The sequence below is a fragment of the Hemitrygon akajei genome, unplaced genomic scaffold, assembly GCF_048418815.1.
Source record: "Hemitrygon akajei unplaced genomic scaffold, sHemAka1.3 Scf000037, whole genome shotgun sequence".
Lineage (NCBI taxonomy): Eukaryota > Metazoa > Chordata > Chondrichthyes > Myliobatiformes > Dasyatidae > Hemitrygon > Hemitrygon akajei.
The window spans coordinates 1,241,517-1,259,845 of NW_027331923.1; the positions used below are offsets into that span (position 1 = coordinate 1,241,517).

Genomic DNA, 18,329 nt, shown 5'->3' on the forward strand with positions numbered 1-18,329 from the left:
TTGAAAACCAAGGTTCCCTGTGCCTGTTAACTTTCCCTTTAATCCTGGCATGAACATGCAAACTCTGCACTCTCAAAATTTCACATTTGGAGGCCTTCCACTTACTGAACACGTCCTTGTCAGGAAAAAAAAAACTTATCCCAATCCACTCTTCCTAGATCCTTTTTCATTTCCACAAAATTAGCCCTTCTCCAATTTAGAACCTCAACTCAAGGACCAGACCCGTCCTTATCCATGATTAACTTGAAACTAATGACATTATGGTCACTGGACCCAAAATGTTCGCCTACACATACTTCTGTCACCTGACTGTCTGGTTTCCTAATAGGAGATCAAGTATTGCATCCTCTCTCGTAGGTACCTCTATATATTGATTTAGAAAACTTCCCTGAAAACATTTCACAAACTCCAAGCCATCTAGCCCTTTTACAGTTTGGGAGTCCCAGTCAATATGTGGAAAGTTAAAATTCCCTACTATTACAACTTCCTGTTTCTTACATCGGTCTTCTATCTTTATACAGGTTTGCTCCTCCAATTCTCTCTGACTATTGGGCGGTCTATAATACACCCCTATTAGTGTGGTCACACCTTTCCCGTTCCTCAGCTCCACCCATATGGCCTCTGTGGACAAGCCCTCCGGGCTGTCCTGTCTACGCACAGCTGTGATATTTTCCCTGACTAGTAATGCCACTCCTCCCCATTTCATCCCTCCCCCTCTATCACGTCTGAAACAACGAATATTTCTATCATGTATAAACCTTAGGTGAGAGGTTATCTTTTTGTATTAATGTATTAAAAATAAATTATAAATTCTACCAATGAGAATTACAAATTCTCTTACTAAAGGATTCATATTCAAAATACTATCCAACTAATCAGATTCTTGCATATATTGAAACAGATAATTATTTTTGTAAAAAATGTCTAACCTGAAGATATTGCAGAAAGTGTGTATGAGAGAGAGAATATTTGCTAATTAACTCTTCAAAAGTCATCAATCGACCATCACAAAATAAATGAAAATAAAAATAAATAAATCTGCAAAAAGAAAAACAGATCCCCTTAATCACTAAAAATTAAACAAGATTGGGAGAGAGAACTTAATATGACCTTTGTTAATGAAGATGGTCAATTCTTCTTTGATATGTGCCAATCAGTGTTTAATTCAATTTAAAATTGTTCACTTACTATTTAACAAAGGAGAGACTATCCAAAATATTTCCTAACATAGACAATTATTGCGATAGGTGTAAAACTGAAGTAGCCACTTTTTCACATATGTTCTGGTCATGTTCTTCATTAAAATCTTTTTTAGAAATCTTTTTTTACTACAATTTCTAAAGCTCTGAAAATTAATTTACAACCTAATGTGCAAACCTTTGATTTCTGTCTATATATGCAGTCCTCGCATGACCTTTATCCTCCACCACCTCACTATCTGCTCTAACACTCTGGTTCCCCTCCTTCTGCAAATCTTTTTTACCCACTCCCCCTCCCCCCCGAGCAGCACTAGCAAATCTACCCGCAAGGATGTTAGTTCCCCTCCAGTTCAGGGGCAAACCGTCCCGTCGGAACAGGCCCTACCTTCCCGGGAACAAAGCCCAATTGCTCAGAAACATGAAGCCCTCCCTCCTGCACCATCTCCTTAGCCACGTATTTAGCTGCACCCTCCGCACATTTATATTTACAGGGACTTTACTCCTGACGCCGGTCCCGGGACCCGACCCGTTTACAGACCCGGAGCAGAACCGGAGCAGATTCTCAGCCACTGGTTCACATCCACAGTCCGGAAGACAGGATAAAGTTTCCCCGTGAATTTATTCCCAGTGAAGGTGTGGAGATGGGACTTGGTCTCCGCGTTGTAAAATGAAACTGTCCCGGACTCGTAACTGAGATAAACTCCCACCCTCCCGGGGATGGGACCGGCAGGGAGACGGAACTCGGGGGAGAGGAGACCAACGAACACGTCATAATCCCGATGTAACACGTCATCATCCCGCCCGATGACCCAGAATCCGGTCTCCGGTCTCACACTGAACAACAATCCCTTCCTCTCCACAGACTCTGCGGCGACTCCCAGCCACCAGACCCGATTCCCCGTCACCTCCACCTCCCAGTAATGTCTCCCCGATGTGAATCCCTCCGATCCCAGCACACATTCCCAGTATGTGAATCTCTTCCCGGTGTCAGGGAGATCCCTCCGGGTCCCGGTCCCGGTACATCTCACACTCTTCCGATCCTCAGACACCTCGAGACACGGATTCGCGGTTTCCACATCCAGGGTGACAGAGACTAGGAGGAGAAGCAGAGAATTAGAGAGTCCCCGGGGATCGGGGGGAGACTCGGGCAGCACGGCCCCGGGGATCGGGGGGGGGAGACTCGGGCAGCGCGGCCCCGGGGATCGGGGGGAGACTCGGACGGCGCGGCCCCGGGGATCGGGGGGAGACTCGGGCAGCCCGGCCCCGGGGATCGGGGGGAGACTCGGACGGCATAGAGCAGTACAGCACAGGAACAGGCCCTTCATTCAATGTTCACATTAATTTGTGAGTGTGAAGTGGGGCAGTGTGATGGTTTGAGACAGTAAAGGAGGTGATAATGGGAACCAGTAGGGGAGAGATGAATGGCAGATTGAACCAGGAGGGGGGAGAGGTGGAAACCCCGTGGGTGAACTGTGTGTGTAGAGGTAATGAGAAGCTAGAGGGGGCAAAGATGGCAGATGAGGATGACTTTGTCCCCTTTCACACAACCCCATCCCCAGCAGCCCCTCATTAGGACAGGGGATGAATTTGCAGGAACCCTTAAGCAACACAGGTCCTGATGAAGTGTTTCAGTCTGAACCGTGGACTGTTTACTCTTTTCCATAGAAACTTCCCAGCCTGCTGTTCCCCCAACAATTTGTGTGTGTTACTCTGCTTTAAATATACTCAATTATTTGGCCTCCACAGCTGCCTGTGGCAGATTCACTATACTGTGGATAAAGGAATTCCACTTCATCTCTGTCCTAAATGGACATCCCTATAGTCGGAGGCTGTGCTTACCGTTCTCGACCCACCCACATCCTCCCAACATCAACTCTCTCCAGACAGGTGTCAGAGAGATCTGGCGAGACCCTTCATCAGGACCGGTGTAGCTTGGATTACCAGCATCTGCAGATTTTCTCCTGTTTGATTTTTAAAGCAGAAGTTAATAAGTAAACTTCTTGATTAGTCAGAGTCTCAAAAATTATGGGGAGGAGGCAGGAGAATAGGGTTGAGGTGGATAATAAATCAGCCATTCTTCTAAACACCCATGAGTACAGGCCCAGAACCATCAAACACTCCTCATTTGTTAACTCTTTCATTCCTGGAATCATTCTTGTGAATCTTCTGGACCCCCTCCAATGCCAGTACATGTTTTCCGATAGAAGGGACCCAGAACTGCTCACAATACTCCAAGTGTGGTCTGACCAATGCCTTATAAAACCTCAGAATTACATCCTTGCTCTTGTATTCTAATCCTCTCGAAATGAAAGCAAACATTGAGTTTGCCAATCTTACCACTGACACAAACTGCAAGTTAACCTTCAGGGAATCCTGCACAAGGACACCCATGTCCCTTTGCACCTCTGATTTTTGAATTTCGCCCTGTTTACAGAATTGTCTCTGCCTTTATTCCTTCGACCAAAGTCGTACCTGCCTAAGTTTGTACCTGTCAAACTCTACCTGTGCTACAAGATCCTTATTCCGTATACTGGTGCATTCAAATAAGACCATAAGACAAAGCAGCAGAAGCCGGCCATTCGGCCCATCGAATCTGCTCCGCCATTTTATCATGAGCTGATCCATTCTCCCATTTAGTCCCACTCCCCCACCTTCTCACCATGACCTTTGATGCCCTGGCTACTCACATACCTATCAATCTCTGTCTTAAATACACCCAATGACTTGGCTTCCACTGCTGCAACAAATTCAGAGATTCACCACCCTCTGGCTAAAAAAATTTCTTCGCATCTCCATTCTGAATGGGCGACCTTCAATCCTTAAGTAATGCTCTCTCGTACTAGACTCCCCCACCATGGGAAACAACTTTGCCACATCCACTCTGTCCATGCCTTTTAACATTCGACATGTTTCTGTGAGGTTCCCCCTCATTCTTTAAAGTCCAAGGAGTACAGTCCAAGAGTGGTCAAATGTTCCACATATCTTAACCCTCTCATTCCAGGAATCATTCTAGTGAATCTTCTCTGAACCCTCTCCAATGTCAGAACATCCTTTCTTAAATAAGGAGCCCAAAACTTCACACAGTATTCCAAGTGAAGTCTTACCAGTGCCTTATCGAGCATCAACATCACATCCCTGCTCCTCTACTCTATTCATCTAGAAATGCATGCCAACATTGCATTCGCCTTCTTCACCACCGACTCAACCTGGAGGATAACCTTAAGGGTATCCTGCACGAGCACTCCCAAGTCCCATTGCATCTCAGAACTTTGAGTTTTCTCTCCATTTAAATAATAGTCTGCCCGTTTATTTCTTCTACCAACGTGCATGACCATACACTTTTCAACATTGTATTTCTTTTGCCACTTCTTTGACCATTCTCATAATCTATCCAAGTCTCTCTGCAAACTCTCTGTTTCCTCAGCACTACCGTCCCCTCCACCTATCTTTGTATCATCAGCAAACTTAGCCACAAAGCCATATATTCCATAATCCAAATCATTGATACACAACGTAAAAAGAAGCGGCCCCAACATGGACCCCTGTGGAACACCACTGGTAACTGGCAGCCAACCAGAATGGAATCCCTTTATTCCCACTCTCTGTTTCCTGTCAATCAGCCAACGCTCTATCCACATATGTAACTTTCCCGTAATTCCATGGGCTCTTATCTTGTTTAGCGACCTCATGTGAGGCACCTTGTCAAAGGCCTTCTGAAAATCTAAATACACAACATCCACTGCATCTCCCTTGTCTAGCCTACTTGTAATCTCCTCAAAAAATTTCAATGGGTTTGTCAGGCAGGATTTTCCTTCAAGGAAACCATGCTGAGTTTGTCCTATCTTGTCATATGCCTCCAGGTACTCGGTAACCTCATCCTTGACAATTGACTCCAGCAACTTCCCAACCATTTCTCAAGCTAACAGGTCTATGATTTTCTTTTTGCTTCCTTGCCCCTTTCTTTAATACCAGAGTGGCATTTACAATCTTCCACTAATCCAGAACCATGCCAGAATCTATTGACTTTTGAAAGATCATTGCTAATGCCTCCGCGATCTCCACAGCTACTTCCTTCAAAACACAAGGGTGCATTCCATCTGGTCCTGGAGATTTATCTACCCTGAGACTATTCAGCATCCTGAGTACTTTCTCTGTCGTAATTGTGACTGCGCACACTTCTCTTCCCTGACACCCTTGAGTGTCCGGTATACTGCTGATATCTTCCTCAGTGAGGACTGATGCAAATACTCGTTCAGTTCCTCAGCCATCTCCTTATCTCCCATTACAATTTCTCCAGCATCATTTTCTATCGGTCCTATATCCACTCTCACCCATTTTTTACTCTTTATATACTTGAAAATGCTTTTAGTATCTTCTTTGATATTATTTGCTAGCTTTCTTTCATAGTTCATCTTTTCCCTCTTAATGGCCTTCTTAGTTTCCTTTTGTAAGCTTTTAAAAACTTCCCAATCCTCTGTCTTCCCACTAATTTTTGCTTCCTTGAATGCCCTCTCCTTTGCTTTTACTTTGGCTTTGACTTCTCTTGTCAGCCACGGTCGCATCCTTTATCCATTCGAAAATTTCTTCTTTTTTGGAATATATCTGTCTTGCACCTTCCTCACTTCTCGCATAAACTCCAGCGACTGCTGCTCTGCCATCCTCCCGCTAATGTCCCTTTCCAGTCAAATTTGGCCAGTTCCTCTCTCATGCCACTTTAATTTCCTTTACTCCACTGCAATACCGACACATCGGATTTCGGCTTTTCTTTCTCAAATTTCACAGTGAACTCAATCATGTTACGATCACTGCCTCCTAACAGCTCCTTCACCTCAATCTCTCTAATCACCTCTGGGTCATTACACAATATCCAATCCAGTACCTCTGATCCCCTAGTGGGCTCAACAAGCTGTTCTGAAAAGCCATCTCGTAGACATTCTACAAATTCTCTCTCTTGAGATCCAGTGTCGACCTGATTTTCACAATCCACTCGCATATTAAAATCCCCCACAATTATCATAACACTGCCCTTCTAGCAAACCTTTTCTATTTCCTGTTGTAATTTGTAGTCCACCTCACTGCAGCTGTTAGGAGGCCTGTAGATAACTGCCATCAGGGTCCTTTTACCCCTGCTATTTCTCAGCTCAACCCAGAAAGATTCTTCCGATACTATGTCACCTCTTTCCAATGATTTAATATCATTTCTTACCAATAAAGCCACGCCACCCCATCTGCCTACCTGCCTATCCTTCCGATACACCGTGTATCCTGGGACGTTCAGCTCTTGCAGACATGCATCCTTTAGCCACGTCTCAGTGATGGCCACAAAATTATACCTGCCAATCTGTAGCTGTACGACAAGATCATCCACCTTATTCCTTATGCTGTGTGTATTTAAGTATAACACCTTAAGTCCAGTATTTGGTACTTTTTGTTTTGATTGCACTGCAACTCATCCCATTGACTGCAAATTTGCTCCATCACCTGCCTGTCCTTCCTGACATCTTTACTGCTCACTATCTTAGATTTATTTCCGTTTTCCTCCTCCTCCACTCTATCATTCCGGTTTCCCATCCCCCTGCCAAATGAGTTTAAACCCTCCCTAACAGCTCTATTAAACATTCCCGCTATGGTTCAGGTGTAACCCGTCCTTTTTGAACAGGTAATACTTCCCCCTAAAGAGATCCCAATGATCCAAGAATCTGAAGCCCTGCCCCCTGCACCAGTCTGTCAGCCACGCATTCATCAGCCTGATCCTACTATTCTTGCCCTCGCTAGCACGTGGCACAGGTAGCAATCCTGAGATTACTACCCTGGAGGTCCTGCTTCTCAGCTTCATTCCTAACTCCCGGAAATCTCTCTTCAGGACCTCCTCCCTTTTCCTCTCTATGTCATTGGTACCAACATGTACCAAGACAGCTGGCTGCTCGCCCTCTCCCTTCAGAATATTCTGGACCTGATCCGAGACATCCCGTACCCTGGCACCTGGGAGGCAACACACCATGCGGGTATCTCTACCAGGCTCACAGAATCTCCTGTCTGTTCCCCTGACTATGGAATCCCCTATGACTACCGCATTCCTCTTCCCCTCCTTCCCTCCTGCACAACAGCGCCAGGCTCAGTGCCAGAGACCTGGTCACCGTGGCCGTCCCCTGTCAGGTCATCCCCCTCAACAGCATCCAAAACGATATACTTGTTGCTGAGGGGGGCAGCCACAGGGGTGCTCTCCACTATCCGGGCATTTCCCTTCCCTCTCCTGACAGTCACGCAGTTTTCTGACCCCTGTAGCCTCGGGATGACTACCTCTCTGTAGCTCCTGTCTATCACCTCTTCATTTTCTCTAATAAGCAGTAGGTCATCAAGCTGCAGCTCCAGATCCCTAACACGGTCTCCGAGGAGCTGAATCTCGGTTCACCTGGTGCAGATGTGGCTATCAGGGAGGCAGGAGGTCTCCCAGGATTCCCACATCTGACACCCTGAACAAAGCACTAACCCTGCAGACATGCTACCTAATTCTACAGGAATGAAACAAAGAAAGATAGGTCTACTCACCAAACACACAAACTTTTTAAACCATTGGCTAATGTGCCCTGCTTTTCCCCCGTCCGTCCAGGCCGATTTGCCAAGGGGAGAAAAAGAGTCGGTGCCTCGCTCTCTCTTCCCGTTACCGCCTAAGCCCGTTGAGCCAAAGCCCTACACTCTGCTGCCACCCACTCCGCTGCCCGCTGTATAGGGTGGTCATCTTTTTAAACTCTCCGCACCGTCCTGCGCAGTCTCGCCGTTCTTGTACGCAAAGTTTTTTTTAAAAAAATCTGCCTTCCTTCAGAATTTAGCTCCCACGCCGCCCTTCTTGTCCCAATCTAAAAAAACACCTTCAGTCCTGTATTCATCAGCCTGTTCCACACTGTCCACATGAAATTCAGCAAGGCCTTTGATGTCGATGATAGACCACACTTGGAGCATTGTCTGCATTTCCGGTTCCCAAATATGGGGAGGATGTCATTACACTGGACAGGAGGCTTCAGGAGGATGTTACCAGGCCTGGGGGCTTGGGTTAAAAGCAGAGAGTGGATAAGATAGATAGATAGATAGATACTTTATTCATCCCCATGGGGAAATTCAACATTTTTTCCAATGTCTCATACACTTATTGTAGCAAAACTAATTACATACAATACTTAACTTAGTAAAAATATGATATGCATCTAAAATCACCCTCTCAAGAAGCATTAATAATAGCTTTTAAAAAGTTCTTAAGTAGTTTACTTAAATACATTGAGTCCTAACCCCGGCACTTTAACATATCTTACTCCTGGCAGTTGAATTGTAAAGCCGAATGGCATTGGGGAGTATTGACCTCTTCATCCTGTCTGAGGAGCATTGCATCAATAGTAACCTGTCACTGAAACTGCTTCTCTGTCTCTGGATGGTGGTATGTAGAGGATGTTCAGGGTTTTCCATAATTGACCGTAGCCTACTCAGCGCCCTTCGCTCTGCTACCGATGTTATACTCTCCAGTACTTTGCCCACGACAGAGCCCGCCGTCCTTACCAGCTTATTAAGACGTGAGGCGTCCCTCTTCTTAATGCTGACTCCCCAACACGCCACCACAAAGAAGAGGGCGCTCTCCACAACTGACCTATAGAACATCTTCAGCATCTCACTACAAACATTGAATGACGCCAACCTTCTAAGGAAGTACAGTCGACTCTGTGCCTTCCTGCACAAGGCATCTGTGTTGGCAGACCAGTCTAGCTTCTCATCTAACTGTACTCCCAGATATTTGTAGGTCTTAACCTGCTCCACACATTCTCCATTAATGATCACAGGCTCCATATGAGGCCTAGATCTCCTAAAGTCCACCACCATCTCCTTGGTCTTGGTGATATTGAGACGCAGGTAGTTTGAGTTGCACCATATCACAAAGTCCTGTATCAGTTTCCTATACTCTTCCTCCTGTCCATTCCTGACACACCCCACTATGACCGTGTCATCAGCGAACTTCTGCACATGGCAGGCTATTCAGCTGTACTGTAGGATGTTCAGGTGTGACCCGTTATCGAGGTAAATAATTCATAAGGAGCTTAAATAACGTTTGTTTTTCCAAGAAATGGGAGTACAGATCCAGAGGCCTCAGATTGAAAGTGAGATGGGAAATTTTTCTGAGTGGTCTATCGGGTAATATTCTCATGGAGAGGGAGGTTGGTAAATGGAATTTGACCTCAGACGCTGTAGAAACAGGTAAAAATAAAATATTTTAAAATAAATTTGGGCAGGTGCACAGAAGGGAAATAGTTAAAGGTTAAACACACACAAGAACTTTTTAAAAGCTATTATTAATACTTTTTGAGAGAGTGATTTAGATGCATATCATATTTTGACTGAGTTAAGTATTGGTTGTAATTAGTTTTGCTACAATAAGTGTATGGGACATTGGAAAAAAATGTTGAATTTCCCCATGGGGATGAATAAAGTATCTATCTATCTATCTATCTAAAAATGGGCCATGCTCAAGAAGACATCTTAGTCTTGCAGATTGATGAAGTGGGCCGTGAGTTCAACATCCATCAAACCCTCCCAGATCATCCTCCTGAGGAATCTCACCCCGGAGTCTGTCTGTGAAGTGTTGATGTGACGTCACGTCAGAGGGCAGCTCAGTGCCACAGAACAGACAGACTGGGTAAGGACGGCAGATTTCAATCCTAAATGGGAATTTGTGCCTGTTTCTGTGGCCGTGTGTCACTCTCTGATAGTATATTGTCTGTGTGTGTGTGTGTGTGTGTGTGTGTGTGTGTGTGTGTGTGTGTGTGTGTGTGTGTGTGTGTGTGTGTGTGTGTGTGTGTGTGTGTGTGTGTGTGTGTGTGTGTGTGTGTGTGTTGATTGTGGTAAATATTCGTCTGGTGTGTATACACATTGAAGGAGAGTGTGCATATTGAAGAATTTGTATGTTACAGTGTGTCATCACATGTCTGGTGTGTGTTGACAATGTGTCACATGTGATTGAGTTGTTTAAATGAATAAATGACTGTCTCTGAAGAGACTGGTTTCCAGGTTACTGAGGGAAATGACAACGTACATTGCTGAGGCTCTGACTACAATCTACCAGTCCTTCCTGTGTATGTGTGTGAGGGAGCTTTGCCAGGCCGGTTATGCTGTGTGTGCTTCTCCCGAGATGAAATCTTGACCCATGTCAATGCTTGTTGGTGTGTCCGAGCTCATTCTCACAATGCTTTGATGTAGTGGTCTGATCACCATAAGACATAGGAGCAGAATTAGGCCATTTGCCCATCGAGTCTGCTCCGCCATTCAATCATGGCTGATCCTTTTGTTCCCTCCTCAGCCCCACTCCCTTCTCCCCGTAACCTTTGATGCTGTGTCCAATCTAGAACCTATCAAGCTCTGCCTTAAATGCACACAATAAGTTCCACAAATTCACCAGCTGCTGGCTCAAAATTGTTCACATGTGCTTTAAATAGATGCCCCTCTAATTTGAGGCTGTGCCCTGTTGTCCTAAACTCCACCACCATGGGAAACATCCTTTCCACATCTACTTTGTCTAGGACTTTCAACATTCAAAATGTTTCAATGAGATCCCCCCTCATCTTTCTAAATTCTATCGAGTACAGACACAAAACTATCAAACGTTCCTCGTATGATAACCCTTTCATTCCCGGATACATCCTTATGAAATGAACCTTCTGCAATGCCAACACATCTTTTCTTAGAAAACTGTTCACAATACTCAAGGTGAGGCCTCACCAGTGCCTTATCAAGCCTCAGCATCACATCCCTGCTCTTGGATTGAATGCTATCTAAACCCCTTGAATTGAATACTAACGTTGGATTTGCCTTCCTCACCATTGACTCTACCTGCAAGTTAACCTATAGGGTGTTCTGCAGAATGACTGCTAAGTCCATTTTCATCTCAGCATTTTGGGTTTTCTCCCCATTTGAAAAAAAAATCCGCACATTATTTCTACGACCAAAGTGCATGACAATGCATTTTCCAACATTGTATATCATTTGCCACTTTCTTTCCCATTCTCCTCATTCAAGTCCTTGTCCAGCCTAACTGTTTCCTCAACACTACCGGCCCCTCCACCAATCTTTGTATCATATGCAAACTTGGAAACAAAGCCATCTACTCCAGGACAACAGGGTATGACTTCAGGATTGAAGGACTTCCTTTTAGAACTGAGATGCGGAGAAATTACTTTAGTCAGTGTGTGGAAAATCTGTGGAATTTGTTGCCACAGGTGGCTGTTAAGGCCAAGTCATATTTAAGTCAGAGAGGATAGGGTCTTGATTAGCCAGGGCATCAAAGGGTATAGGGTGAAAGCAGGGGAGTGGGGATGACTGGAAGAATTGGATCTGCCCATGACTGAATGGTGGAGCAGACTCGATGGGCTGAATGACCTACTTCTGCTCCTATATCTTATGGTCTATTTCATCTGCTAAATCTTGATATACAGCCTAAAATGAAGGTGTCCTAACACTGACCCCTGTGGAGCACAAGTCACTGGCAGCCAACCAGAAAAGAATCCCTTTACTCTCATTCGCTGTTTCCTACCAATCAGCCAATGTCCTAACCATGCCTGTAACTTTTCGGTAATACAATGGCCTCTTAACCTGGTTACCACCTTCATGTGTGGCACCTTGTCAAAGGCCTTCTGAGATTCCAAATATACAACATCCACTGCATCCCCTTTATCTATCCTGCTTGTAATCTCCTCAAAGAATCCAACAGGTTTGTCAAGCAGGATATTCCCTTAATGAAGCCATGCTGACTTGCCCTGTCTTGTCTAGTGTCACCAAGTATTCTATAACCTCATACTTAACAACTGATTCCAATTTCTTCCCAACCACAGAGGTGAGGCTAACTGGTCTGTAATTTCCTTTGTGTTACCTTCCCTCTTACTTAAAGAGTAATTTTCCAGCCCTCTGGCACCATGCCAGGGTCCAATAATTTTTGGGAGATCATTTCAAATGCCTCCACAATGTCAAAACCTCTTTCAGGACACTAGGGTGCAGTTCATCTGGTCCGGGTGACTTATGTACCTTTAGGTCTTTCAGCTTTTTGAGCACCTTCTCCCTTGTAACAGTAACTGCACTCACTTCTCTTCCCTCGCACCCTTCAACACCGGGCACAGTGCTAGTGTCTTCCACGGTGAAGACTGGTGCAAAATATTTGGTTTATCTGCCATCTCTTTATCCCGCGTTATTATATATCCGGCCTCATTTTCCAGCGGTCCTATATCCACTCTCATCTCTGTTTTATTTTTTTACAATACTTGAAAAACAATTTGGTATTGTTTGCTAACTTGTTTTACAAAGACAGGTGTGTAAAAAGGGCCTGAAGGATCATTGGAGACCAGAGTCACCCCAACCACAAACTGTACCAGTTGCTACCATCCGGGATACGGTACCACAGCATAAAAGCCAGGAGCAACAGGCTCCGGGACAGCTTCTTCAACTAGGCCATCAGACTGCTTAACTCATGCTGACACAACTGTATTTCTATGTTATATTGACCAGCATGTTATACATATAATTCATCATAAATTACTATAAATTGCGCATTGCATATTTAGATGGAGACGTAACATAAAGATTTTAATCCTCATGTATATGAAGATGTAAGTAATAAAGTCAATTTAAATCAATTTCTTGTTTATTTTTCCCATCCAATCATCCTTTCAGTTCCTCTCTGTAGATATTTACAAGCTTCCCAATCCTCTGTCTTCCTACTAATTTTTGTTTAGTTGTATGCCCTCTCTTTTGCCTTTACATTAACTTGTCTTCCCTTATCAGCCACGGTTTTACTATTTTGCCATTTGAGTATTTATTTATTTTTGGAATACACCTATCCTTCACCTCTCACATTCTCCCAGAAACTGACACCATTTCTGCTCTTCTCTCATCCCTGCCAGCATCTCCTTCCAATTTACTTTGGCCAACTCCTCTCTCAGACCAATGTAATTTCTTTCACTCCTCTGAAATACTACAATGTCAGACTTTACTTTCTCCGTACCAAATTTCAAGTTGAACTCAGTCATGTTGTGAGCACTGCTTCCTAAGGTTTCTTTTAACTACTCACCTCTGGTTCAATACATAACACCCAATCCAGTAGAGCTGTTCCTCGAGTAGGCTCAACGACAAACTGCTGTAGAAAGCCATCACATTGCATTCAACAAACTCACTCTCTTGAGATCCTTTACCAACCTGATTTTCCCAATTGACCTGCATGTTGAAATCTCCCATGATTATCATAACATTGTCCTTTTCATCAGCCTTTTCTATTTCCAGTTGTAATCTGTGGGCCACAACCCACTGACTGTTGGGAGGCCTGTATATGACTGCTGTCAGTGTCATTTTTACTTTTGCAGTTTCTTACCTCAATCCACAAAATTCAACATCTTCCAATCCTATGTCACATCTTGCTGCCGATTTACCAGCAGAGCCACGTCACCCCCTCACCCGACCTTCCTATACCACCGATACATTGTGTAACCTTGGACATTCAGCTCCCAACTACAACCATCCTTCAGCCACGATTCCGTGATACCTGACAATCGGTAATATTGCAACAAGATCATCCACCTTATTTCTCATACTCCATGCATTGAGATATAACACTTTGTGTACTGTATCTGCTACCCTTTTTAATTCTGCATCCCTAATGCACTGATACTCACCTTGCTGGCTGCAATTTTCTCCTCTCATCTGTCCGCCATATCTGACAGTCTGACTGCACGCTATCTTTGCATTTTTACCATCAGTCCTATCCCTTCACTCCAGTTCCAACCCCGCACCCCACCAAATTAGTTGAAACCCTCCCCAACAGCTCTATCAAACCTCTCTGTGAGAATATTGTTCTCCCTCGGGTCGAGGTGCAACCCATCACTTTTGAGCAGGTCATTCCTCCACCAGAACAGATCCCGATGATCCAAGAACCTGAATCCCTGTCCCCAGCACCACCTTCTCAGCCATGTTTATCTGTCAAATTATCCTGTTTCTACCCTCACCAGCACGTGGCACAGGCAGCAATCCAGAAATTACAACCCTGGGGGTACTGCTTCTGAGCTTTCTACCAAGCTAGCCAGATTCTTTTCAGGACCTCTTTGTTTTTACTTCCAATGTAATTGGTCCCAAAATGCAACAAGTTATCTGGCTGTTTTCCCTCCCTCTCTAAAATGCTGCAGACACGATCGGAGACATCCCTGACCTTGGCACATTCGGGTGTCCAATTCCCGTCCATACATTCTCCTGTCTGTCTCCTGACAATTGAGTCCCCTGTCCCTACTGCTCCCCTCTTCTGCCTCTAACAACAGTGAGAGTTGTGGTTCCAGAAGGGGGAAGACCTGTGTCAGTCAGAGTCTGCACTCACAGGGCACAGAGGACAATCCCTGTCACCACACTGATACTCGCTTTTATTCCCTACAATATCATCAAGTCAGTATTAAATTCCCAGCTCCTGTGGTAGATTCAAACTCATGTCCTGGTGTGTTAGTGCAGTGTGTCTGGGATCAGGACACAGTGGTTCATCTGCCAGTCCTGTGTATTGGTTGTATTGTGACCCTGTGCTGGTGTGTTCAGGGGTCTGACATCTCCAGCTGACCATGTGACAGTGATGCCTCCCAGTCGGTGGGGTTGATGTGGAATAAACTTCAGTTCCCCTTCAGTCCATTATCACAGCCAATCTTTGCTTCAGCTTATAAATTAATTGTGTTTCATGAATAAGTAAAAATGAATCTTTGTAAGTTTTACCTCGGTTAATGGCATCAAGTGTTTCTCTCAGCACTGTGTTCAACAAATAGAAGCGATCGAATTTTTCAACCGGTAGGGCCTCATCTGTCACTGACAATTCCTGGACATCGTCACTGATTCTGTAAATATTAAACTGCTGGTGATAAACTGGAATTTTGAAGTATTTTACAAAACCATACAGGGTTTCAGTAAAGAGCATGTCCTACCTCCTGTTCCGATGAGCTTCCTCCTGAAATAAATAAAAGCACAAATCTGATTAGACTTGGACTTAATGTCCACGTCCTGAATTTCATCCAAATCATTACAAGGTGTTGAAAATTCCCACTCCCACAGTCACAAACACACACCAGCAATACAGAACCATGGGGTAAATTACAGGGAAAGTTTCTGAAAGTTAGACAATTACTAAAAGGATGAATTTACAGGAAAGACAGGACAGGCTGAGCATTACCATCTGGATAAGATGTCAGAATGATAAAATGGAACAATTTAAGTTTAGTGATGGATTTGATTGTGTGCTGTTGGAAAATGTACCTCGATTTATGGCGAACACGAGAGGACACAGGTGCTTGGAAGTAGTACGGAGGAGATGTCGGGTAAGTGTTTTGGAATGGGTGGAATGAGCTGCCGGCAACGAAGGTGGAGGCGGATGCGATAGGGTCTCTCACGAGACTCCCACACAGGTACATGGAGCTTGGAAAAATAGAGAGCTATGGGTAACTCGAGGTAATTTCTAAAGTGAGTAGATGTTCGGCACAGCATTGTGGGCCAAAGAGACTGTATTGTGCTGTAGGTTTTCTTTGTTTCTATTTATAGGGAGACTTACACTCAAAGATAAAATGCCAGGTTCTTAATAAATCCCACAAGAAATTTAGTGATGAGAATGTGGAACTCAGTGCCACAGGAGTGGTTGAAATGGAACATCAGAATTGAATGTAATGGGGAGGCTGGATAAACACGTGAGGGACCAGGGACTTTGAGGCACTGTTGCTGGGTGCGGTGAGTAGGTGTCAGGAGGCTTGTGCAGAGGGGAAATTGATAGAAGATGTACCGAATGGCCTGCTCATGACGGAGAATGGGACACAATCCCATGTAAAACTTATCCGAAAAAGTAGAGCAGTAAAAGTTTCTGTAATCTGATAGAAACCGGATATGGAGGATAAGTCTGATGTGTGGGTCACATTCTTTGTTCTCACTGATTGACAGACAGACCCTCACACCCACCGCACCAGACACACTCACAGCCTGTGACTGGAAATGGGAGTTAATGTGAGTTTTAAAGGATATTTAATGCAGTAATTAAGGGAACAATCAGTAGCTCTGTGTTATGATCAGAGTAAATCATTTCAGAAAAGATTGCATTCTGTCCTGGGATGTACAGAAGTTGTGGAAATCCAGTTTTAGGACAACAACAACTCTGAATAGTTGCATCAATTGTCTGGTGAGAAACAGTTTACTGCTATTTGTAAATGCTGTGTGTAGGAGCAATACGTCTGTTTTCTGTCCGCATTGTATTCTGTGTTATGTGCTTATTACGATAAACAGTCACGTGAGTGGGGACCTGGTGAAAGCGAAGGGAATAAGTTACATATTCGTACTTTGTTCTGGGCTGTTTTGAGCCTGGGACTGGCAGATAACATATCTTTTGTTAACCGATTCATTGCAGTTTAATTTATGATTAATTATGCTGAAATTTCATCGCTTAAATATTGTATGTTGCTGATAAAGGATCAGATATATGTCTCCGACATTTTAGAATGTCATTAGCGGAGTGATTGGAGGTTCGTCATGCAAGGTGAACACTCTGTGTGAGGTCGCCAGCAGCGGCAATTGATTTGTTAGAATTGGCTGCTGTGCTGTGTTTATTTCAAATATACCACTGTTCATTTAGTTCAATTATACAGAAATAAATTGAAATATAATCCCTCACCTTGAGAAATATCACACCGTCTTTCTGATCCATCTGTTCCTTTAACTTAGGGATTTCCTCCTGAATAATCTTTATATTCTCTTGAAACTTAAGAAGATTTTTCTCCATTGGATTGAGAATCCTCTTCTCTTCTTCCCTGAGATCCCTGAGTAAGCTCTGCTCTTTCTCAGTGATAATCTGGCGCAGTTCAGCAAACTGGGATGTGATGTGGGATTGAAGGCTGTGTGACTGTTTCTGTCAAATGAAAGGTGAAGATTAGTTTACTGCATTGCTGTGTTGTATTTCCTGATGACATTAAGGTGACCATTCAGCCCACTGGTGTCCATACTACTTCTGAGACATTCACGTCAACCCCATTCCCTCACGTTTTCCTCAAACGTATTCTGCCTCATTGACCCATTAACTCCCACCTGATTCACATACACCCTCCCCCACATTCACAGGGTTAATTGTCATTAAACATTTATGTTCTTGAGATGTGTCTGTTCACAGGGAGAGCATGCAAACTCCACACAGACAGCAGCAGAAGTCAGGATCGAACCCAGGTCACTGGAGCTGCGATACTCGGCTATTCTGCATTAAATGGAGCAAAACTCGACAGTAATATCAGAAATTCCGCTCAGGAAGCCTCACCCGAACTCCGGAAATCTTCTCTTTCTGTTTCTGCTCCTTTTCCAGGAAGTCTGATTTCTTTTTCGTGAGAGAGTCTAAGGAAGATTTTAGCTGATCCTGGAAGTCAGAGAGTGAAGGAAATAGAAACAAAGATACATCAAAAGAAACAGGTGATCAAACCCGATTATCACACAAAATGCCGGAGGAACTCAGTGAGTCAGGAAGCATTTATTCAGGGGAAATAAACAGTCGGTGTTTTGGGATGAGACCCTTCATTAGGACTGGGAAGGAATGGGACTGAAGCCAGAATAAAAAGGTTGGGGATGAGAACCAGCTGACAGGTGAGACAACGTGAGGGGGAACGTGGGGGAGGGTGATGAAGCTGGGAGGGGACAGGTGGAAGAGGTAAAGGTTTGGAGAAGAAGGAATCTAATTCAAGAGGACAATCGACCATGGAAGAAACGTGAGGAACTGGGCTGTTTGCAGCCCTGAATGGTGATGAGGGTGGAGGTTAGGAGTCAGGTGTAGCACTTGTCCCGTTTTCAGGTATCAGTGTCAGGAGGGAGATCAGTGGGGAGGAGCGGGTGGATCAGGGCGATACAGGACGTAAAGCGCGATCCATATCGAGAGCGGTGAGTTGCGGGGTGCGGAGGTGGGCTGTGGGATGGAGAGATGCTAGAATCCCAACGGAGATGACGGAAGTTGCAAAGAATGATGTGCTGGTTATGGAGGATCGTGTGATGGTATGTAGGAGAAAGGAAATGTGTTAAGTGTTAAATTAATGTTAGTTTTACCGTGTAGATTTTAACAGCTTCTTTAATCGG

At 44.4% G+C, this 18,329-nt stretch overlaps 1 protein-coding gene across 1 annotated transcript; it reads right to left on the reverse strand.

The window, feature by feature from the left end:
• Positions 1 to 1,729: 1,729 nt before the first annotated feature.
• On the reverse strand, positions 1,730 to 17,607 carry LOC140720144 (E3 ubiquitin-protein ligase TRIM39-like). The gene is made up of 5 exons (XM_073035030.1): positions 17,527 to 17,607; positions 16,894 to 17,127; positions 15,170 to 15,192; positions 14,964 to 15,082; positions 1,730 to 2,292 (listed from the first exon to the last, which is right to left on the reverse strand). Exons 2-5 carry the CDS (start codon positions 16,999 to 17,001, stop codon positions 1,730 to 1,732), a joined length of 813 nt encoding a protein of 270 aa, XP_072891131.1. The 5' UTR covers positions 17,002 to 17,127; positions 17,527 to 17,607.
• Positions 17,608 to 18,329: the final 722 nt, after the last annotated feature.

What these genes read in the sequence shown, in the direction of transcription:
- LOC140720144 (XM_073035030.1), bottom strand. Translation starts at nt 17,001, where the DNA reads ATGGAGAAAAATCTTCTTAAGTTTCAAGAGAATATAAAGATTATTCAG. An exon ending in ACGGTGTGATATTTCTCAAG is followed by an intron (nt 15,193 to 16,893) that starts GTGAGGGATTAT and finishes TATTTATTTCAG; the next exon opens with GAGGAAGCTCATCGGAACAG. An exon ending in ACTTGATGCCATTAACCGAG is followed by an intron (nt 2,293 to 14,963) that starts GTAAAACTTACA and finishes TTCTCCTCCTAG; the next exon opens with TCTCTGTCACCCTGGATGTG.